This window comes from Mus caroli, chromosome 15, assembly GCF_900094665.2.
Source record: "Mus caroli chromosome 15, CAROLI_EIJ_v1.1, whole genome shotgun sequence".
NCBI classification, from domain to species: Eukaryota; Metazoa; Chordata; class Mammalia; order Rodentia; family Muridae; genus Mus; species Mus caroli.
The window spans coordinates 93,020,589-93,043,287 of NC_034584.1; the positions used below are offsets into that span (position 1 = coordinate 93,020,589).

Sequence of the window (22,699 nt, forward strand, 5' to 3'; positions counted from 1 at the left end):
ACTCCTGAAATGGAGGAAAACACTTTCCACCCAAACTCATATCCTCATGGCCACTCTAACTGACAAAGAGAAGACAGCTTGGCGCAAGACTTTGTTGAGAGGTCTGGGGTTTATGTACAAGAAAGGAAAAGATACATATACAAAACAAAGTGCCCCTGCATTCCCTTCCAGGGTCAGAGCCCAGTAGGGAATTGAGCAAATAGTCGGTGAAGATCCTCTGTTGCCTGTTCCTGGGTCCGAGTCCACCTAGCTGAGGAAAGACTGCGGCACATCCTTCCTCTAGCAGTCTTGGAGCTGGGACAGACAGTGCCTCTGCTCTTCAATCAGGGGGAAGACAGCGGGCAGGGTGGGGTCCAAGCCCTTCCTTGCATTGTTTGGAGCAGGAAGTGCCCATCCAGAGGGTGACCGCCAGGGGTCAGCTGCTCCCACTGCCACCCACTCTGCATGTTAAGTGTTAGCCCTTCCTTTTCCACTTTTGAAAGCCACAGGTCTTCCCCCACAATCCTTTGGTTTTAAGGAAGTGGAGCAAGAAGCTCCTGCAAGAAGCAGGAGGCAATGCAGGACAGCAGCTGGCTCAGGAAGCCAAGGTGGGTGGGACATGGGTCTCAGAGAGCAGAACAGCAACAAAAAACCCCTGAAGACTCAGGCGGCCAGTGGGCCTGCCATTGCTCCTCTACCCCTTTTTACTAGGGCTCAGCAGAGTGGGCCCAGGCAAAGATCATCCAATATTGGCAGAGTCCGGGGATCCATTAGTGTGGATACTCTCTAAACCAGAGCTGACTGTGGGATTGCAAAGGCGGGGTGGGGGAACCCGTATTTCTTCTTGGATGTACATCCTCCTCTAGGATCCCACTAGACCCTGGGAAGAGGGGGGCTGTGTACCCTCGTGTGCTGAAGCCGGAAGTGGCTTTTCCCAGCCCTGAACTGACCCTTCAGGAAATGAAGTTGAAGGCTTGGGGCAAAGTGCACTATGGGGGGCACTAGGGAAATGTCAGACCCCTATAGACCTAGTGCCCACAGTGGCACACGAACGAGCCAGCCTCAGCTGGAGCAGCAGGAGCTTGAACAACACAGCCTTCTGCTGGGCCCTGGGCCCACTGTCCAGATTTGCAGGACTCTGAGAATTAAGGTACTTCTGCCTCCAGGAGGATCTCAGTGGGGACCTGGAGCTCGAGGAGGGCCACTGGGTGGTACAGTACTCCTGGCTTGGCTGTGAACGACCATGCGTTGGTGGTTAAAGCCTGTGGGGAAAACAAGTGCATGAACAGTGACTAGGCAGGGAGACCGAGCAAGACAGCACCTGAGGAAGAAGTCAGCCATGAAAAGGTCAGGGAAGCTCTTGGAGGGAGGCTTGAGAGCCAGCTAGAAAAACTGCTGGAATGATTTTCAGAGGGTAGCATAGGAAACTAAAGGCCACCCAGGAAAAGATTAAGCCAAACTAGATATCAAGAAGCAGAGGTTAGGGACATCTATCCCTGAGTAGGAGCTACTAGAGCTCTTAGGGGAGATCAGGACCCAAGATATCTTGGGTCTATGAATGGAGCCTCAGTCATCCAAAGCATTAGGTCTTGCCTGCTCTGGCCTAGCTCCTAACCCTGGCCCAGAGACACCTTAACCCTTGGATCTTAGTAGCTAGGACAGTATTAGTGGGAAGACCCATGCAGGGATAAGCTGTGTTTCTCAGAGCATGCAGCATGCAAAGTCTGTGTCTCCATCACTGGGAGGATGCTACCAGAAGATGACTCCAAGGCATGCAGAGAGGGCAGCTAGAGTGCCCAGTACCTGTCAGGCTAACAGTTTGACTCGTCATGGTGGGCTGCATCACAGAAGAAACGTGAGCCCCGCTTGGCAGTACGTGCCGTGAAAGGGACACTCTTCAACACTACGGCCCAGGAGAGACAGTGATCAGGTTTTATGGGAAAACAGACTAGGAAGACGGATCAAAGGGAATTAGGTCAGGCTCTGGGAATTGGGCCCGGTGGACAAATGTCCCACCTGTGATGATGTCCTCAATGGTACCATCCTTCCCCTCGTAAACAGGCCGGTGTTCCTTAGCTTGGCGCCGCCTCAGCTCTGCAATTAGCTCCTGCTGTTGCCATTTGTTCCTCTGGGATGGAGTCTAAGCCAGATATTAGAAAGGGAAGGAAGTCATCACTAACCCAACAAGCAACTGGTTCCTATCCCAAGATGTAGGCTGAAGATGACCCTGCTGAGAGTAACCCTGTGTCCTGTCCATCTGTATCTAACCCTCCCTCTGGACTCACGCTGTCAGCCACTCCAAGGGAGGGAGGGAGACAGAGACGGAGTGCATGTGTGTGTGTGTTCGTGTCTTGGTTTTCCATGTCCTTCCTTGCTCCCAGCTCCCTGCTCCCTGAATCCTCAATTCTCTGTCTTGTCTTCCAGACCAGCTCTTGGTCCCACCCACCTTGGCATCCAGCTTCTTGGCTTCCTGAGCCAGCTGCTTCTCCCGCATTACCTCCTCTTGTTTCTTACGAGCTTCATTCTCCTGTTCTGCTTCCTTAGATAGGACCAAGAGAGGGGAAGGAGCTTGAGGTTTTCACAGGCTGGAAGGGAGGGGCTGACACTAAGCATGAAGTGTGGGTGGCAGTGGGACCAGCTAACCCCAGGTGGCCACTCTCTGGAGGGGTACTTCCTGCTCTGAACAATGAAAGGAAGGGCCTGGGCCCCCACCCTGCCCACCAGTCCACAGTTTAGAGGCCTGTCGCCAGCTTCCATGGTTCCTTCCCTAGACCTTAGGAACTGGAAAAGTCTCAGACTTGAAGCCCAGGCTCGCTCTTGACTAATCATCTTCTACTGGCCTAACTCCTGAAACGTTTCTTCAACTTACCTTGTAAGAACGAATGAATCGGACAAATACTGGGAAAAACACAGAAGGAGGTGTGGTCTTGGGACTCTCACCAAAGTAGCGCACAACTGCATTGTAGGCCTCCTGAGTAAGTAAAGGGCAGACAGAGGGGTCATCCCAGTGGGGAGGAGCCCAACAGAAAGCAAAGCCTGCTGCCAGGAGAGGAAAGCCAGTTACCCAAGCCCCTCCTAAGTCATGACTTCAGACATGGATATCTGCTATCTTTAAAGTCCCTTGTTACTACCCCCTCGCCTGCCCACACTGCTGGCCAAGAGTTGGATGCCTACCTCAAGTGGCCACTGTGCTGGCTTTAGATGTTTGTTTCCCCCCACCCCAGTTCCTCGCCCACCTCGGCAGTCTTGGCATCACGCTGGAGCTTGTCCAGTTTGCCTTCATTGGTACTAAGGAAGTTTCGAAGGACACTGTTGTCATGAATGCTGCATTCCCGCCGAATCAGCTCCATTCCCCGGCCCAGCTCTTTCACGTCTAGCAGCACGTTCTCCAGGGACACTGTTTACCAAGAGCGTGGTTGAGGCTTACCCAGGCCTACAGCACATTTGTCCCACCATGTCCCTCTAGCATAGACTTCAGGGATGTACATGTACAGAAGTCTGTGTCAAGCAGGCTGGGTTCTCTCGGGCAGTAGGAGGGAATGGAGAGAGTTCATGGGCCCAAAGAACAAGGTAGCAAAGGAAAGACAACCAGAGACAGCAGCTAGTCTCCAGACTGGAGCTGCGTGGGTCTGTGCTGCTCCCCCCCCCCCCCCCCCCCCGCCCGGGCAGGACAGAAACAGTAGTACTGTGTATCTGTCTGTAGGGGGCTTTACAGGTTTTCTAATCACATCACAGATATGATAGAGAACTACACTCTCTGGGCCAGGCTAAGAGAAGCCTGATCCTACTTGAGCACACGGAAGGCTCACTCTCTGGAGTTGCCCCTGCTCATAGATTTAGTAGTAAGAGAGAAGACAGAAAAAGCCAGAAATGGACCGGTGTTCCTCCTGTTCAGCTTCCTGGGATTGTCTTGAAGAGGGCACCCTCACCTGCTGCAGCCTTCTCCACAAAGTGCAGCTCCTGCCAGAAGTTAGCCAGTTCTGGGTATTTCTCCTTCACCGTCAAGGCAATGAAGTGCAGCAGGGTCATCTTTCGGTCCGTGGACTTGGTGTCCAGCAGCTGAAAGCGAGAGGTGGCGGCAGCACTGAGCGCCCTGGCTTGGGCACTAGGGTCCATATGTCCTGCACATGCTGTCCCTGCCATCTTACCAGGTCCAGGCTCTGGAGCTTGAAGCCGTAGACAGCACCTCGCTTGCTGCTGTTCATGTAGTTCCCCAATGCAAGGATGATCTGTTTGTAAGATGCAAGGCAGGCAGCTTACAACAGCCCCAGGAACCCCCTGCCCTAGGACCTGAGACCCACCAGCACCAGGCACTCCCTTTCCCAACCTCCAGCATCTGCTTCAGTTTCTGTGAGGACTTGACAGAGGCAGAGGCTGCAATGATGGCATTCAGTTGCTGAAAGATAAGATGAACACTGTGTTGGGAGGAGGATAAAGCCAAGGCATAGGCCAGAAGGAAGGACAGTGGACATGACTGGTCACAGCAGTGCATAGTAATTAGGGAAGAGGCTGTACCGGTGTGAGCATCTGCAGATTGTCCTGGAAGTTGCCCAGAAAGGCCATGCCAGCCATTCGCTGGGTCAGCCGTTCCACCTTGCTGAAAAGCAACATGAAGCGGTCCTCAGCTGCCAGCTCCTCTAGTGGCTGTCGTTCACGCTCATACTGCCGCAACAGTTTCACCTCTGCCTCTGTAGGCAGGAAGCGCATCAGGCATTCCACGAAGTCTACAGGTAGTGTTTGCAAGTCAAACCTATGTAGGATGAACAACACAGCACTTCAGGTGTGACATCTGTCCACATCTTCCCTTATCCTTAGAAGGACTGGAGAGCAATACACAGGACACAGCTGCTGATGCTGTTCCCGATAAAGTCTTCCTACTGGGCAGAACATGCAGCTTCTCTCACTAAGCCTGACACCCAGACTGGAGTCAGTATGCTCTGCTCTGGTTAGTGGGTAACTGAGAAATGTGAGCAAGTCCTGTCAGGAGCCCTGAAATCCAGGGAAACCCAGGTGCTATAGGGATAACTGGGACAACAGGTATCTGGGGACCAGGCACAAGTTGGTGGGAGCCTCACGTGTGGATGGCCCTGCAGATCTCCTCAGCTGAGCGCCCAGCCTTGCGAAGGGTGATAGCCAGGTTCTTGGCACGATTGGCTTCCAAAAGGGTCACCTTGCTGGCAGCCTTTTGTGCTGTCTTATTCTTGGAGCAGATGAGGTCAAGAGCAGGGCCCTGGGCTTTTGTCTTAAATAGCTCTTCAAACCTGTCCAGGTCTAAGTCCTGGCAGAAATAAGGCACAATGTTAAAGGCTCAGACAGTGACAATACTCACCGACCATGTGCCCTACAAGGACCCAGTCATGACTAGATAATGGGGTCAGTCTTGCTCTGCCTGAAAGCTTTTCCAAGACCAGAAGATCTGGCTCTAAAGTCATCCCAGTCTCCAGGCCTCACACTAGCCCCACCCTTCTGGACCCCAAACCCCTGTCACCTCCAAAATCTTCTCATCATCGAGTTCACTGAAGACAGTGCCATTGATCTGATTGGGTTTCAGTGCTGTCCAGTTGAAGACTGGCAACCGGAACTTGGTCTTGATAGGTTTCTTGATGCGAATGGCTAGGTTTTTGAAGGAGGACAGGTGTGAGGTAAGAGCTGAGGAAAAACTCCAATAGCACTGCCCAGAGCCCTGAGGCCACTCACCTGACAGGCCCACTGTCAACACCACAGAAGGAGCAGCACCGGGGAGAGGTGGGGCAGGGGGACACTTGTCTGGGAAGAATAAATGCCGTCGTGACCCACAGTCCTAAGACTCTAGGCTACCCAAACTCTGCTTGCCTCCCCCCACTTTGAGACCCAGAGAAGAGTGCCATGGAAGCTCTGGTCAAGTTGATCCTAGAAGTATACTGAAGGGGAGAGCCAGCACTAGTCCCTGACGGAGTTTCTCCTGTCAGTTTAACCTTCAGCTTGGCAGCCTTCAGAGGAATAATTGAGAGCAGCACCTCAGAGATCCTTGAAGCAGAATCTGCTCCCAGCATTCCTATTTCCCACAAATACTGGTCCTCCCTTAGCCCTCTCTCTCATCCTGACTTGATATCCTCCTGGCCCTCGAATGATGCTGTTTCCTAAGAAAGACATTTCTGACTACAGTACTGGCCTCACAAAAAACCTGTCCCTCCCAGCTTGGAAGTCCCAGTTACCTGGTAGTGGAGGAGGGGGCGGGGGCAAAGGTGGAGCTGGTGGAGGAGGCAGAGGAAGAGTCTCCTCAGTAGGTGGGGCTGGAGCCAGCAGGTCCAGGTCAGAGGGTGGGATGCCTTCAGTCAACTCTGTAGGGCCTACCCTGGCTAGGGCCTCGCTACCGCCCATGGATTCCAGGCCCCGGGCACTTGGCTCCAGGTGGCATCGGCGCTGGAAGGCCTCCTCCTTCTCCTTAATGAGCCTCCGAAGAGTATGCACCTGGTTGCTTGTGTTCTCATATGTCTCCTATCAGGCAGACAGCAACATTGAGGGAAGAATGGGCTGAAGGCTCTATAGTCAGTTCCCCTGGGAGTCAGAATTCCTACCCAACAGATTCCCAAGAAGGGCCATCTCAGTGTGCTCAAAATAGAAGAAAGCTGGAGTGTGGCAGAGCAGAAAGGCAAGCTTGCTTCCACTGGTAATAGGTCATCTTCCTCTGCTCAAGTCTGTCCTCACTGCATAGGCCCCTCAAGGCTGAAGGAAAAGGATGCCCCTTTGAAACTCCCATCGGTCCCCTGCTAGATGGGCACGGCACTGCTGCTCTCTCCACAGACCTTACGTCTTCATTACTGCTTTTATTTCATTGGCTGTAGATACCAGCTCAGATGGGAGGTTCATGGAGAAGCCTTTGTGATCGCTCTATCCTTCCTGGCTCCCTCTCCAGTACTAGGCAGGGATAAGCAGATATCCACTGAGCCGAGCTCAGTAGCCACATAACCATATTCTTCCGAGACAAAGAGGTTGTGGCTTTATAACTAAGCTATAAAGTTAGGAGAAAAAACTCAAGAGACTGAGATACGAGAAGCACTGCCCTCCAGGACCCCCGTAGACAGTAATTAGCAGTCTGGGTACTCTAACCATGCTCAGTAAAGAGCGGGGAAGCATTTGAAGAACAAGCCAGCAAGTGGACAGGAAGCGGCCTGCCCTGGATCCTAGGGGTCCAGGAGCACATTATCCGCTCCCATTCTCGTCCGGGCCTGGCCAACTCCAGCTTCAAGATTCACTCTCAAGATAAATCATGGGGAGGAAGCGAGGCGGTGGTGGTACACACCTTTAACCCCAGGATCTGGGAGGCGGAGGCAGGAGAGATCTCTGAGTTCGAGGGCAGCCTAGTCTATAGACTGAGTTCTAGAATAGCCAGGGCCACATAGAGAAATCCTATCTCAAGAAGAAAAGAAAGAAGGAGGGAGGAGAGAGGAGGAGGAGGAAGAAAAAAAAAACCCAGGAGGTAGAGTGGATCACCAGGTCATCCTTGCCTGAGGACTGGGCATAGATTAGTGTCTTCCCTTGACATGATCTGAGAAGAAAAGAAGTGCCGAGGAGAGGACTGGAACCTGGGTGAGCAGAGGCCTCCCCACTGCCCCTCCCCTCACTGGCACCTTGATGCTCTCCAGCTCCTTTTCCCGCTGTAGCAGCTGCTTCTCCAGTTCTGCCACCCGCATCATATTCTCATTCTCCAGGTCCAGGAGCTTCTCTGTGAGCTACAAAATGGGGAAGGCATGCTCAGAGCTGTGTTCAAGCCCCAACACCCAGCATGATTCAAAGCCAAACCAGGACCTGAAAAGCTATGTCCAAAAGGCAGTCTTATTCAGGTGGCTTTCCTACATGACTCTCAGGGACCAGCGGACCTGACACTATGAAAGAGAAACAGCTACAAGGCAGAGTCTGTTCCAAGTTCAAGGCCAAACCCAGCCACAGAGTTCGGTAAGTTGCGGTAAGTAGTGCCCAGTGGCTTGGGCCCAAGTTCCATCTAGAGAGGCTCAGTGGGTCTCAGGGTTCTCTGTGGCTCCACTGGAGGTAGGCAGGTCAGCTCCTGCATTCCTGGAGCCCAGCTGTGCCTAGCCTTCCACAGTGGCTCTGGCAAGCAAAAGACACTTACATGGGACACATGCTCCTCCAGTTCTTCCACCTTTTCCAAGGCTACATTCTTGGTTTCTGCATCCTCCAACAAGCCCCCCACGTCAAACACATTGTCCAGGTACGCTTGAATCTGCACCTGTAACTTCTCGCTCTCCGTGTGCCTCGACTTCTGTGGAAAAGTGAAGAGCAGCATGTACGGAGTCAGCACAGGCCTCCTGGAAACCCTCAGTGTCCTGTCCCTGCTTCACAGCTCCTCCCAGAGCAGTGTCTTCCAGACATTGGCAGAAGGACCCAGGTCCCAGGCCAAAGACAGGAAGGTTTCAGATCCATCTAGGACTATATCCTTACTTGTACTTAGTGTATGTGTCTAAGCTGACTCTACCCTGAAACACTTCACCTTCCCACCGTCATACCCAGCTTACCTGGAGGAATTCCTCCAGCCCCAACTTGGTAAACTCATATTGCAGGTGGACCCGGAAGTTCATGTCCTCTACCGAGTGCACCACAATGTTGATGAACTGCATGCAGGCCACCTGGGGAAGAGAGGCAGCCTCAGAACATGGTGCGGCCCTGGCTTCAGTAGCAATGCTTCAGTAGACATGGCATGCACCTGTCCCAGACCCAGGTCCTCACCATGAAGTCAATGTTGCTGTCCTCATTCCGGAAATACTCCATGAGCTTCTCAAACCGATGCAGTTCTTTACACACCTGAATGCGCAAAAAGTCTCAGGGAGGAATCTCTACTATGCAGAAGTGAAATCCCCAAATTCTGGTTCCCAGGGACATGATGGAGAAGACATGGTTCAGACCAAGTTTAGCCAAAACTCAGTGGGGCACAGTGGCTAACATCCTCGCTGGCCTTCAGGAGGCTAAAGCAAGAGGACTGCCATAGTTTCAGGCCAGCTTGTGATAGGAGGTAAAAATGTGTCTCAGAAAACAAAAGCCAACCAAACAAACAAAGCATATCACAATAAATATATAAATAAAATAAAAATAAAACAAAAACCAAATTAACTTTAACTCTATATGGAGACTGTGCCATTTTGGACACCAGAAGAAAACCCAGAACCCGGAATCTGACTTTAGGTCTCTGACCCTCACCACAGTGAAGGTCTCCAGTATAGCTTAGGATTTAGGTGCCTCTAAAGTTAGGCCAGAAAGACAGACAGCCGATCTGAAGCCATCAAAATATAAAAAGAAAAAAGGAGTCAAGCCATGGCTTCAGCAGAAGGTTGGGGCCCCACGGGGACACTGAGGAGCCAGTATGCAGGAAAGCCCTCTGCTAAAAAGGGTCCAGGGGCTCCTGTGAGTTTCTCAACTTTAAAGAGGAAGAGCTGTTTCCTGAACCAAACAATGGATGCTAGGGAAGAGGCCCAGAGAGGAGGAAGGGGTGGGACCACAGCTGTGCCTGGATGTTGAGGAATCCCGAGTTCAAGCAAACTAGTGTTTTAGAGGTAGTCCTAGGGGTGGGAAAATTCCATACAGGAGTTCTCTCTCCCCTCCCTAACAGCCTTCTTCCCGGAGGATATACTTGTTCTTGCTTTGGATCCCACCCATAGGCTCATGGCAGCAGAGCCACCTGAGGAGTCTTATAAAGTGAAGATGCCCACACTGCACTCCAGTGGGCGGAGTGGAGCCTGTGCTGAGAGAGAGGGGGGGGGAGGAGAGAAGAGAGACAAGAAGAAGGAGGAGGAGGAGAAGAAATGAAAAGGAAAAAGAAAAAAGATTGTGTTTTGCTGCTATAAATATATATGAATGTGTGTGCTGTTCCTATGGAGGCCAGAAGGGGGCACCAAATCCTCTGGAACTGGAGCTAAAGACAGTTATGAGCCACCATTTGGATACTGGAAACTGAACTCAAGGCCTCTGCAAGATCATCAAGGGCTCTGACTACTGAGCCATGTCTCCAACCACAGTCTGCACTCTATCCAGAGCCTCATTAACTGGAAACTGGGAGGTGTCCTGGAACAAGATCTAAAAGACTTCAGTTTTGCTTTGGCTTTCGTTGTAGTCTCAGTATGAAGCAGGCTGCTCAGCAGTTATTTTAAAGTCACTAGAGATCCCAGGAAATTGGGTATACCTAGTTCCCCCTTCTCCTCTTAAATACACACACACACACACACACACACACACACACACACACACACGAGCATGCAGAAGAGACCAACCTCTTTGAAATTGTCAAAGGCAGCCAGGATGATTTCATGACCTCCCCGCACCAAACACACAGCTGCCAGCAGCTCCAAGACCAGGGCTTTGGTCCTAAGAGATGAAGGAAGTTAACATCCAAACCCTATCCAAGCTCCCAGTTCATTTCCTTTAGGAAGGAGATAGAACAGGAATGCCTGTTCCCTCACTAGGCTGTGAACATTGAAATTGGAGCCTGGTCACTTCTCCAGCAGAAGAGGTCCTGGCTAAAGGACCTGCAAAGACCAATCAGGATCTTTAGACATAATGAGGGAATCAACGCACCTTGGATTCTTGTTGTTGAGGCTAAGTGCAATCTCATTGACAGCGTGGGGATGGGACATGACCAAGTTGAAGCCATACTGCAAAGGAAAGGACAGGGAGGGCCCTTGATGGTCAGAAAGGAGACGCCAGCAGGTCTGCACTAGCAAACCTGACTTTCACAAGCTGGTGCTCTGCTGTCTTGGTTGGAGAGATGAGGCAAAAGCAGGCAGTACATCAGCGGCAAGCATCACCCCTTACCTGATAGTTCATGATGGCTCTGAGACAAAGGATGCAGACATGGACGTCATCCTTCTGGCTCACCAGGCGGGAGTTCTTCAGGGCCCTGCGGCCAGGGAGAGTACTGTACCTGGGGGATAGGGCCAAGTGATCAGGTAGGGACAAGGCTGCTGGTGAAGGTTAGACCACCAGGCTGCCCTGTAGAAACAACAGAAATGGAGGAAAGACGACCTTGTACCAAATGCCAAGACAGCCAGGGTGCAGAAGGCAGTGAAGCCAGCCATTCACCTCTTTGGTACAGGCCTTTGTTGGCAACTGCCCAGGGCCCCAGCTCTATACTCTGTCAAAATCATGCTAACCCCAGAGACCTCTGAAATACAAAATTGTTTTGAGGAATTTGTAGTCTTTGGGGTAGGTCACAAAGACATGCTCGTTTAGTTACATCTTTGGCACATTCAGTGGGGCAGGTGAGTCTTTGTGCTCATCTCATTCTCAAGTCCCCCAAAGGCAGAACAGACAACACAGGCCTTATGAAGGCTCGGGCTATGCCTGACTCTGTATCATCTCTCTACTGCCTTAATGCTTTGTGAGAGGAGGAAGCACATACAGAATCTGCTCCTGCAAGACCAGAATGGTGAGCAGTGTCCATGACACAAAATCCGAGAAGAGAAGAAGAGTCACGAGAGAGACACAGGTCAAAGGAAAGGCTATGGGTCTACAAGGACAGCCTCTGAGTAACAGGGCCTCTGCAAAGTGATCCAGTCCACCACAGGACCGCTCTTGTGAAACCACAGACAAAAGAAGGCACAACTTTGGAGAGAAAAGACCTGAAGGGGAAAGGGAAGGGAAAGGAAGGAGCCAGCGCGTAGCTGGGGCTGTTCTCTACGAGCTGATGGCAAAAGAGAGAGTTAAGGGGGAAATGGGTGTGGGGGCAGGAGCTGAACTGGCCAGTAAAGCCCAAGCCCTGCCCGAGGTCGGGAAGGAATGGCGAGGAGAGAGTGCGGACGGGCAAGGGGAGAGCTGGAGCATCAGGGGACAGAGGAGGGCCATGTACTTACCCAGGACAGACCGCTGGGCAGTCAGGGAGAGAGAGGACAGATCAGAGACAGGCGAACAGGCAGAGGGCAAGAGAGCTGAGCCTGGAAGCAAGAGTGGAGGGGGGAGCGTAAGCACTCACCGGGTCACCAAGACCAGGGCTGGGGCTGGGGTGGGAGGCAGGGGGCAGAGTAAGCACGCACATACCGGAGCACGGACTGACGTGCAGAGCGAGCGAGGCTGTTGGTGAAGGGGGCCGACAGGGCGTTGGGCGGTTGCAGGTCCTCGATTGACCTGCTCCAGGACCGGAGCTTGTCAAATGCACCGTCATCACCACTCTCCAGACCCTCAAAGTCAAACCTAGAGCATGAGAGGACACACACATGCACACACGCAGGCACATATACAAGGGAAATTCTGTGCCAAGCCCCCAGCAAGCCCACCTCCCCCTCTTCAGGCCTCTGTAGCAAACAAAAAGCAGGGGCAGCAAGAAGAAGAAACAGAGTTAGGCATGGGACACCTGATCCTGGTTGGAGCTACCAACGTAAGACAGGGCAGAGGAGGCCTGGACAGCTCTAGGAGAGGGGAGTCTGAAGTCTTCTCCATGGCCCAAGGGCTGTGAGGGCTGGCAGGCTTCCTGTGCTCCTAGCCTCAAATGGGACATCTTAAATCACCATGACTCTACTTAAATATCTGTACCAAAGATGCTGGAGGGAAATGAGCCAACTGCAGGTCCTACTCAGTGGCCAGTGGCAGTGACCAAGAGACTCAGAGCACCCTAAAGTAGCCTAGCTCATCAAGAGCTGGACAGGTCTGAAAAGAAAAGAATTAGGTTTCTGAAAAGCCAGAGGTAGCCCTTTAAGCTCAGCCAGTACACCACTGTCTCACCCTACTAACTGCCTTCTGTGGTTTGGCTTGTTTAGCTTTGTCAGTGCTGAGGAGTGAGCCAGGGGTCTCCTGCCAGGTCAGTATACTAACAGGAGGTTTCCTAGTGAGCTACACCCCAGGCCTAGCTCTCTTAATGGCGGATGTTTTATGACTGAGGCTTCTATGTCTTTCTCCTCAGCTTCAGCTTCCCTGGAACTGGGAGCTGAGAACTGTGAAGAGGGAGGTATTCTAGCCCCTGAGGAAGTGAGTGTTGTTTCTGGTTACTTCCTGCAACAGGTCTGTTACCATAAGCAGCAGTGTCCAGAGCAAAGAGGTCAGCTGACATCACACAACACTCGGGGCCTTCTCTTACATCCCCAGCCCCCATCTCACTGGCCCCTCCTGCCCTGTACCCCAGCCTCTAAGAACTGGGGCATATCTCCCAAAGGCTTTTCCCCCTAGGACATTTTGCCCACTGTGAACGCCCAGTGTCAAAAGGCTGGGGCTTTCTGGAACAAAGGGTACCCACAGAGGAGAGGCTGCCAGGGTCAGGAGGTGTCCTGACAGGTGACATGTAACAGGGTGACCCAGCCATGGACCACCCCTTTCCTCTCGAGCCGTTCCAAAACACTGTCTCTTGTTCCCTGGACTCTACTTTCAAAGGCACTGACTGCCCTGGACACAAAGTGTCGTCTTGGTTTGGAGCAATGGGATTGTTTGCTGTTTCAAGAAAGACAGGCATATTTGGGGAAATGATCTATATCTTTTTACTATAAAAGTTCTGAACTAAAAATTCACTTAAGCACAACTTCCCCATTTTTTTCTATAAAAAGATTATTTAAAGGGACAGGAGAATGGTGATGTAGGACTTCCACAGAGATGTGGATGGGAAGCAGGTTACTCTTGCTTTAAAGAGAATGACTGGCAAGTGGGATGGGAAGCTAAACCTGGGAGACATTGCTGAGTCCCCTGGAGGAAACGCACTGGACCAAGAAGAGCCACAAGGGCAGGGACAGTGGACAAGCAGACGTCTAGGCAAGGTCCAAGGCTCAAGCCCCGGATTTCTCCAGACTAGGGACTTCCAGTTTGGGACCCATGGGAAGCTGAAAGCAAACCTGGACTGTCCTCCTTAGGCTGACTTGTCTAAAGTGTAAGCCTGCATATGCTGCTAACTTCATTTACTATCACAGTTAGCCTTCTTTCTCTATGTCCAAAGATTAGAGGCAGGCTTATCACCTGGGTGATAACTAACAGCAGAGCAGCCACCAGGGGAGGCTAAAAGGGATACACACCTTCCCATCTAATTTGTTTAGTCAGGAGGACAAAGGTACCTGAGGTTCCACAGATAGTGCACAACACAACTTTGACTCCAAAAGCTCTCATTCACTGCACCTCTCCATGCTTGTTCTCCTGTGCTAACCAACAACTAACTCCCTCCATGTGAAAAGGATGTCTTGAAAATGTTCCCAAATACTTATTCTATCTGTTCAGGTCGAAGGTCACGCTCACTGGCCTTCCTCAACAATAGGCCTGTAGTCACCCTCTCACATCTCAGGGCCCAAGCTGCTTCATGAAGACTCAATGTTGCTGAAATGATGAAACCCTAAGGAGCCTGTCTCTTGAGGATCCAGGCCATTTCCTGGAGGTCCTGTAGCCTGGTACTTGGATCACTTGGCTTCTGACTCCAAGCTCCCTTACCGGACTGTTCTCTTCATGCTCCCTAGAACATGTCTTCTACTCCAGCTAACTTTCCAGTCCTTGCTGATGCCTGCTATTCCCTTGTCTTGCCTGCTCATGTCTGCAGCAACACTTGAGCTATTTCCTCCTGCTCTGGGGATGCCCATGCCCACCTTCTCTGTTGGAATCTCACTCTTCCTTTTTCTTTCCCACCCCACATTTCCCCCATGCTGGAGCCTGACACCTCAGCCTCAGCACATGGCAGGCAATGCTCTGCTGGCTTGCATTCCCAGCCCTCATCCTTCTTCTAAATATGGGGACTGTCTGCTTCCCAGTGAGTCCCCAACCTTTGCCCTGTGGTACTTACATGACAGAACACTGGGCAAAAGACAGGTAATCCACCAGCACGTCCAGGCCTTTGTTCTCATCATTGAGAAACTCCCTCACCCACCTGCAGATACAGCAAACACAGTGGATGTAGTGTGCAAACTGGCTGGTTTGGTGGGGGCTCTGACCCAGCAATCTTAGCCCTCAACAAATTTGCTCTCCTGCATGCTACTGGAACCTACTATCAGGCTGAGAAAATCCTGAAAACCATAACCTATGACAGGTCCATATGTGGCCATGCTGCCAGCCTGGCCTTCCTAGAGGCAGGAGAACACATCACAAATGGGCTTCAGCCAGACGAGATTCTAGCCAGTCTCTCCTCGTGGGCCAGGCTATAACCTCATTATTTCCTGTGTCCCTTTAATCTGATACAATGCTAGGCATGAAGTCCTTTTCCACCGTGTGCTGGAGGAATTGGGGAGGCATCCAGAACATTCACCACTCACAGAGCTGGGCCTGGAAAAGCCTGCAAGTCCCTAGTGCCATAAACCTCAAAGAGAGCCTTACAGGGCCAGAGGGCTCACCGCTGAGTTCAGTTTTGAGAAGCAATGAGCAAAGATGGTTGTGAGAGTTCTGTGTTCAGCTGGAGTGGGTCCGGCAGAACCAAAAAAGCTTAGGGAACATACACGCTCCAGTCATGGCTCTCCCAGGAAGATGGCAATGTGGGAAGGTAGACAGGTGAGCAGACAGGAGGACAGTGACCTGGGGCATTTTTGCTTTCCCTTTGGCCTATGCTAACTCTGGAATAAAAGTGAAGAGCAAACTCCCTTAGAATTGGTGGGGGGTTGTGACAGGTCTGTTTCAGTGCAGAGACAAAAACCCCTCAGGATGGAAGCCTTGTCCTCCTGAGTACTCTAGTCCCCCTGAAATGTCCATGGAACTACATAGTCCAGCTGTGTCCAAACTGCCCTGCAGGGCTGTGTCTACCCCACAGCTGGAACACCAGCTCCATCCTGGCTAGCCACACCCGCAGCTGAGAGGCTGGCGCTAGAGCACCAGGCTTGGCTGATTTGCCAGCAAAGCTCCAGCTGAAGCTGACACTGAGCTGCCTCAAGTTAGCTTCCTCTCTGGGGCCGACAGGCCTCCCATTTCCTGTCTGTCTGCTCTCCAGCTCCCCACCCCCTTCTCATTTCCTGTCTGAGTCTACACTGCTATTTTAGGGATCCTGACACTTTGAGGGGAGGTTAAAGGGCACTTTGACAAGGCAGAAAACCAATACAAACCACAAGAGCCAGAGGGCCCTGGAATCTACTCAGGCAGCCTCCCCCAGAGCAAGAGACCCCATACACCGCGGGCACTCACTCCCGCAGGACCCCGACTCACTTGGTCCTGGCCTCCTTCCACCCCTGACAAGCTTCCTAAAGAGAAGGAGCCTGTCTCCTCATAGAACTACCCAGAGAAGCCTCAGATTAGATGGCACAGGCTTAACTCTTCCCTGGGAACCAAGGGCTGGGTCTAGACCTCAAACTTGTGAGCCAATGCCAAGAAGCCCTGAGGCCTGGGAACTGTGCTAACCACAGGGGACTGTTTCTTTGTGCTCCTCTGCTAAGGAGAGCAGACCCCCATCCTCACACCAGTTATAGCAGGACTTAGAAAAGAAGGCAAGGCCTGAGAGAGAGGTCCCGTGGGGTGCTCGGGACTGCCACAGTGTCACTCTTAACCACACACAAAGCCTAAGTGATGAACTCTCCCAGTTTTACTTCTGTGAGATTAAGGGTGGGAGTGGGGACAACAGGGTTTGGCCACACCTTTCTTGGTGGCTTTCCATGTCTGGGTCACAGATGACTGTAGTGTGGAAGCCATGCTTTGGCTACCACAGCGCAGCTCCCAACACCAGGAAGGGTCCCTTTCCTGTCCTCTCCTGTGCTGCTTCCCTTCTGAGTGCTGTTGCAGCTGGCTACATACAGATGTCCTCTCCCTCTAAAGGGGTCCAGGCACATCAAGCCTGGGGCAGACACGGAGGCTGCTGCTTGACAAAAGAGGAAAAGCTGGTGATGTCAGTGGCTCTTTCCACCTGACTCTCAGGAAGCTCAGGGACGCAGGCTGGCATCTACCCAGAAACCCACTTCATCCTTCACTGCTCTCACTGAGGCACCCCCACCTGAAGTGCTGCGGTCTTAGTTCACTGTCCCTTCTGTGTGGCCACTCTTTCCAGCTGTTTCTTACTCTTGCTGGAACAGCTTCATAGGACAGAGGCGTTGTACTCTCCCTGAGCCTCAGCATCAGCCCTTAGCTTCCTCAGCAACCCCTGGTTCCCCGCTCAGGCTGAAAGTCTTGCACAGACCCTGGGGCCCACTCAGCGCACTGGCAACCAGAGACAGCCAACGCCTGATCCTGTCTTACATCTCCAGTGCTTTAGGAAGCCTCTTCTGCTCATGTACAAAGATTATTTTCTTTCAAACAAATAAGTAATCTGTATACCAAAAAATCTAACTAGTCACCAATTAGTAACTAATTTCATTGTTCACTATAATACATTCTCACGTCCCAACCTCTGCTGGGCCTCTCTTGGCCCAGCACCAGACCACAGGCAGACTCTGGTCTCAGCTGCTAAGGGAATGTCTTCCAGTCAAAGCCACAGGACCCCAAGAGAGGCCCCAAGCTTGCCAGAAGTAACCAGTCAGCAGCTGGCAGAACGGAAGGGCAGAAGAGCCAGAAATGGCACGTCTAAAGCTCTGTGGAGCCAGATGCTATTCAAGGGACAACCTTGCCTCATGGCAGGAAGGATAAACCAAAAAAGGGGACCCAAACCTGTGTGGGAGGCAATGTCTGGTGTCAGGGAGAGCGGATGACAAACCTGACTTACCCAATGTGATTGGTGCGAAGTGAGATCTCCAGCTCCCGTAGGACTTTAGTGGACTCCTGCACTCTCCTCCTGAACTTCTGTAAACAGGGAGTCTCCCGTCACTTGATGGACATTCCCTGCCAACCATCTTTCTTTTCCTTTCTTTTGTTTCTTTTTTACTAAGACAGGGTTCCTCTGTGTAGCTTTGGCTGTCCTGGAACTCACTCTGTAGACCAGACTGGCCTCAAACTCAGAGACCTCCCTGCCTCTGCCACCTGAGTGCTGGGATGAAAGTCATGCACCACCATGCCTGCCTCCTCTCGATTTTATTTATTTATATTTTTGTATATGAGTGTTTTGCCTGCCTGCATGTCTTTGCATGCACTGCCTAAAGGGGCCAGAAGGCAACACTGGAGCTCTGGGAACTCCAGAGTTGTAAGACACTGTGGACGTTAGGACTGAGGCTGGCTCCTCTGGGAAAACAGCATGGTCTTTTAACTACTGAGTCATCTCTCTAGCCTCCCTCTAAACCCTGTCTGCCTGTCTATGCTTGAGGAGGATGCATTGCAGCATCTTGCTATGTAGCTCGGGTTAGTCTGGAACCCGCAATCCTCTTGCCTCAGTCTTCTAAGTGTATCACAGCCATACACTACCATACCCAGCTATCCAAGTTTACACTATAAATAAAGGAGGCAGAGAAGAAAACACAGGGAGTGCAATTCCAGGCTTCCCTCTAGCTCTGGACAGTCACTTTAGACCTCAAAGCCCAGATATTCATCAAGAATCAATGTCAAGGCAAACAGCCTGAGCCTGAACAGGGCTTTCTGCCTTGGACTTTACCTTCCGTGTTACATTGGGGTCCAAGAAGCTCTGGAGTTTCTGGATATAGGTGTGGGGAGGATTCTTTACTTGAAATCTCTCCTGAAAGGGAAACGCACATGGATGCACACAGAAACACAATGTTCCCAGAGGGTGCTAAGGAGGGAGGATGCTACAGTGCTCAATTTGAGGGAACTCGGCCTCTAGTGGTCCCTTGGCATCATCCAAACCCTAAGTTCCCTTCCTTGACGATCCTTACGCGTCCTAACTGCGGCTGGAGTCTCCTCTTCCGCTCAGTGCTAACACCTAAAGTGCTTTATGTCAGAGGCTATTTTAAGACTCTACCACTTGCTAAGATGCAGGACTACAGAGCTGTGATTAGTACCTAAGGCAAACACGGGATTGGCTGACAGGAAAGCCACAGGGAGGGAGCTTTGCCTCAAAGAATCTAGTTTTTGTGGCTCTAACCTCTGTCGCTTTGGCTCAACTAGTTTTGCTGTGTTGCTGACGCTCAGAGCAAGTACACCCTATCTGCTCTTTGCCCCGGAAATGGAGCCCAGCAACCAAATGACGTTCTCAGCAGGGTGACCTCTCAACACCTTTCCACAGAGAGCACTACTCAGGTCTACCCACTAGGAAACTCAGCGAACCCCTTGGCATTCTGGTCCTCTAAAGGCCTCCACAAAGCAGCGCTCTGAAGAGCTCAGGGGAAGAAACGCATAAAGGGGTCTAGGAGTACGCTAGGAAACAGGACCTAAAAACAAATGAAGGACCCCGAGAAAAACTGAAATGATGTCTCCTAGAAAGGACAGAACTTATCTAGTAGAGAACTTTAGCACTAAGTTCAATGCCGAGCGCAGAGCCTAAGGAACAGGCCTTTTCTGGTGAGAACCTGGACCTCAGGACCTTGCTGCCGGCTCAGGGAAAGCCTAAGTCATGGTAGAAGAAAATAGCTAATAAAGACCGGCACCTGTTTGTCTTGCCCAATCTGGCTGTGGGTTCTTTGAATGACCTTACACCTTATTCAGGGTTTTGTGAGATTGAGGTATTTCAGCATGTGTGGGGCTCCTAATAGGTAATCAGCCCCCCAACATTAGCTATTATGGTTTTGCTCAGAGCCTGAAAAAAAAAGGTTTGTTCATGACAATGCTAAGCAGGTCCTTCCAGACCTACCAAAACATACCGAGCTCTGCAGTCAAAGCCTCGTGACCTGTGACCTTCAAACATGTGCAGACCCAGGCAGCGAGTGTTATAGTATCTTGTTTCTCTTCTTGCTCAGTCCTAAACACTATCCATACAAGGATAGCTGCAGTCCTTGGTTACACTGAGATTTCTGTGGCTGATAGAAGCAGCAGTACAACCCCCCCCGCCCCCCCCTCCCCCCCGCCAACCCCTCACTGTTTGTCATGTCTGGGCCAGAATAAGAGGGTCCTTCAGCAGAGCCTATAGGCCCAGCCACAATCCTGAGCTTGACAAACTTTTGTGGGAAAACTGCTCACCTAGCCCACAGCTGATCCTGCACAAACCACCATGACATCACTGTTCACTGGGCAGCCTCTCATGGGCATACAGGCTACCAGCTATCGCAGCCAGGCAGCCCCTAGAAACCAAGGCAGCCTACACTGTGCCAAATCAAGGCTGGTTCCTGTCAGCACAGCAGTCAACCCTTCGGCTTTACTGTCTTGTCCAGGCAGACACAGACTGCACCTCCTGATCTTGCCAAGCTCATACCAAGCTCATACCTGGTCATGCCAAGCTCATACCAAGCTTATACCTGGTCATACCAAGCTCATGCCAAGCTCATACCTGGTCACAGATCAGATCCCACTTCTTCTCGTTGTCATACTGTCGCAGCAGCCGGGCCTTGTCAGGAGGCAGGTTCATAGAGCTCTGAGGAGAGAATCTGAGTTAACAAACTGAGTGCTCCCACATACCTGCACCTGGAGGGCAGGGGGGGTGTGTGAGCTCCCCTCCCCCCCTTTACAGCTGCCTGCAGCAAAGGCATCATGGAGGGGGGCACTTTTCCTGCCTCCTCACTGTAATTGTCAAGCTTGGCTGAACAATATTTTTCAAAGTAAAGGACATGGAATCATCTAGTGAGTCAAAATTAACCTTATCTGAACTGTGAACTAATAACCAGTGAGGTGGCTCATGAGTGAAGGTGCCCACTGCCCGCTACCGAGTCTGTCCTGGGTTTACGTCCCAGAGCAGAGAAGAACCAAGTCCTGCAAGCTGTCTCCTGACCTCTGAGGACGTCACAGCACAGGTGCCCCACATACCCACACAAAATACTTACAAATGCAAACAAGATTTAAATAGAAGACACCAAGATTCACTCCGAGTAGGAAGCGCAAAGGTGTTACAAAGCCTTCATTAACATTCCACATGTCCGTCATATACACATAGGTCATGCGGTACAAGGTACTACACGTGCCAAGCAGTAGTCTCGCACACCTTTAATCCCAGCACTCAAGAGGCAGAGGCAGGCAGATCTCTGAGTTTGAGGCTAGCCTGGTCTACAGAGTGAGTTCCAGTACAGCCTGGGCTACACAGAGAAACCCTGTCTTGAAAAACAAAACAAAAAGATTCTATATGTAATCTAAGACAAGTCAAACTGACAAAAGTCACACTATAAAAGATACTTTTTTTAAAAAGTGTTTTTTTAAACTATTTTAAAGTGTGTGTGTGTGTGCGCGCGCGTGCGTGCATGCTGGGGGCTTCACTTCAGAGTCCTGAAAAGGGCACCAGGTCCTCTGGAGCTGCAGCTGTAGGCAGCGATTCTGAGCTGCCTGAGGGAGGTGCTTGGGTTGTCTGCAAGAGCAGCACCCACTCCATCTCTCCAGCACCAAAGGTGCTTCTTAGCAGAAGACAGATCAGAGCTTTGAGAGCCACTTCCAGTCTGCTTTTCTGCCATAGCCTGTGAAGCAGGAATCTTGAACAAATGCAAGTGAATAAAGTTACTCTTGCAAACAGAACCACTCACATACTTTTAAAAAATATCTACGAAACTTTAGAACTTTAAAAAGCAGTATCAACTTACTTGCTACTAATTACAAACTCTTGCCCTTCCATGTAACCATTACAGGGCTATCCAGACCCCTTGGGGCACCTAGTATACAATGCTGAAGGCTAGGCCCTGCATCACTTTATTTTGCTCATTACTGTGTACTGAATTAATATGCAGCACAGTACAAGGAAGGTCTACAGTCTGCCTGGACAAGGTATAAACCTCCCCGCCTGTGTCCCCTGCAGCTGTGCCCACCCCCTTCTCTCTTCAGTCAGACGGTCAATGCTGTCAGTCATGGCTGCCTTTGTTCTAGGTCATAACTTTGCTTCTGGTAGTCTGACACTTCAATCAGATTCCAGCACCTGCACACCCTACTTTAAACGAGATGTCCCATCTGAGGTGCCTCTGGAATGCCTTCTTCTCACCTCTCCCTGCTACTCAGAGAACCCAGCTTTCATTCCCTGGTAACCCAAACCTAACTGCTGGCTTCACCCCTGTCCAGCCCATGGATCCTCATCCTTACAGAAATGCTGTATTCAGGATCTCTGAGGTCGAAACAGTCCTGGAGACAGGGGTTCTACTTAAGGGGCCAACAGTAAAATCCTTAAGTATTACTTACTTCTGTCACAATCTATTCATCATGCACTGATGGCACACACACGCCATTATGCCATCTGTACACTCATCTTACCCCGAGGACTCAGTCTATGTTGAGTCTCCTCCTCTAACACATTTATAGACAGAAGTTGATGCTGAGCTGATGGTTATCAGGCCCTGGGAGCAGAGGGCTCATGTCCTGGCTGAAAACAGTCCTTAAGGTTCAATCACAGGAAGCAGTCTTCAACAGACTCCAGGTAGCATGTACAAAGAATGAACTTAGGACAAGAATGGCCAGAGGAGGGAAGGACAGATAACCTCATCCCAACAGTGATAAACTTTCCCAGGTTTCTGTCTGCTGCCGAGGAGTCGGGCTGCAGCTTCCCCACAGCTGGGCAAACACCCCCATCCCTCTGGAGCGGCTGCTTTGCTGGTGGCCTATGTGTCTGTGTGGATCATAGAACAAACAGAGACACAAAGGTCAAAGGCGGATCCAGAACTGCCTCTGCCTACCCAGCTGGGGGACAGGCTGCTACCAGCTGAACCTAAAACTCAGCAAAGAGTCTCTAGGGGCAGCCCTGGCTCTACTCATCCTGAGCATAGCACTGTCATCTAACGACACTGCTTCCAAGCCTCAGCCAGGAAAAGAATTTCCTATTTTTTCCTGTGGAAGAAAAATGCTAGTTGTGCTGGCTTTTATTTTTCTCTTTTTTGGGGGAGTGGGGGTGGGAAGTGTAGGGGTTCAAAACAGGGTGTTTTTGTGTAGC

General features: G+C 51.2%; 1 protein-coding gene across 4 annotated transcripts in view; it reads right to left on the bottom strand.

Moving 5' to 3' along the window:
• Positions 1-80: 80 nt before the first annotated feature.
• The window catches only part of Fmnl3 (formin like 3), a 53,217-nt gene continuing 30,598 nt past the window's right edge, over positions 81-22,699 (bottom strand). Inside the window, exons 2-27 of one of the 4 annotated variants that reach the window (XM_021182736.2) lie at positions 20,135-20,218; positions 18,350-18,430; positions 17,531-17,607; positions 14,705-14,788; positions 12,001-12,153; positions 10,780-10,888; positions 10,543-10,619; positions 10,239-10,332; positions 8,704-8,778; positions 8,493-8,603; positions 8,090-8,239; positions 7,590-7,691; positions 6,174-6,456; positions 5,677-5,745; positions 5,468-5,592; positions 5,055-5,257; positions 4,495-4,729; positions 4,307-4,375; positions 4,128-4,208; positions 3,909-4,038; positions 3,216-3,376; positions 2,849-2,950; positions 2,426-2,518; positions 1,996-2,119; positions 1,783-1,882; positions 91-1,241 (exon numbers count right to left, since the gene is read on the bottom strand). In XM_021182736.2, the coding sequence (XP_021038395.1) occupies positions 1,791-1,882; positions 1,996-2,119; positions 2,426-2,518; positions 2,849-2,950; positions 3,216-3,376; positions 3,909-4,038; positions 4,128-4,208; positions 4,307-4,375; positions 4,495-4,729; positions 5,055-5,257; positions 5,468-5,592; positions 5,677-5,745; positions 6,174-6,456; positions 7,590-7,691; positions 8,090-8,239; positions 8,493-8,603; positions 8,704-8,778; positions 10,239-10,332; positions 10,543-10,619; positions 10,780-10,888; positions 12,001-12,153; positions 14,705-14,788; positions 17,531-17,607; positions 18,350-18,430; positions 20,135-20,218 (2,964 nt within the window). In that variant the 3' untranslated portion in view covers positions 91-1,241; positions 1,783-1,790. Of the gene's footprint in view, positions 1,242-1,782; positions 1,883-1,995; positions 2,120-2,425; positions 2,519-2,848; positions 2,951-3,215; positions 3,377-3,908; positions 4,039-4,127; positions 4,209-4,306; positions 4,376-4,494; positions 4,730-5,054; positions 5,258-5,467; positions 5,593-5,676; positions 5,746-6,173; positions 6,457-7,589; positions 7,692-8,089; positions 8,240-8,492; positions 8,604-8,703; positions 8,779-10,238; positions 10,333-10,542; positions 10,620-10,779; positions 10,889-12,000; positions 12,154-14,704; positions 14,789-17,530; positions 17,608-18,349; positions 18,431-20,134; positions 20,219-22,699 lie in introns of all 4 variants that reach the window. The other 3 variants (XM_021182737.2, XM_029469639.1, XM_029469640.1) reach the window with 3 other exon arrangements.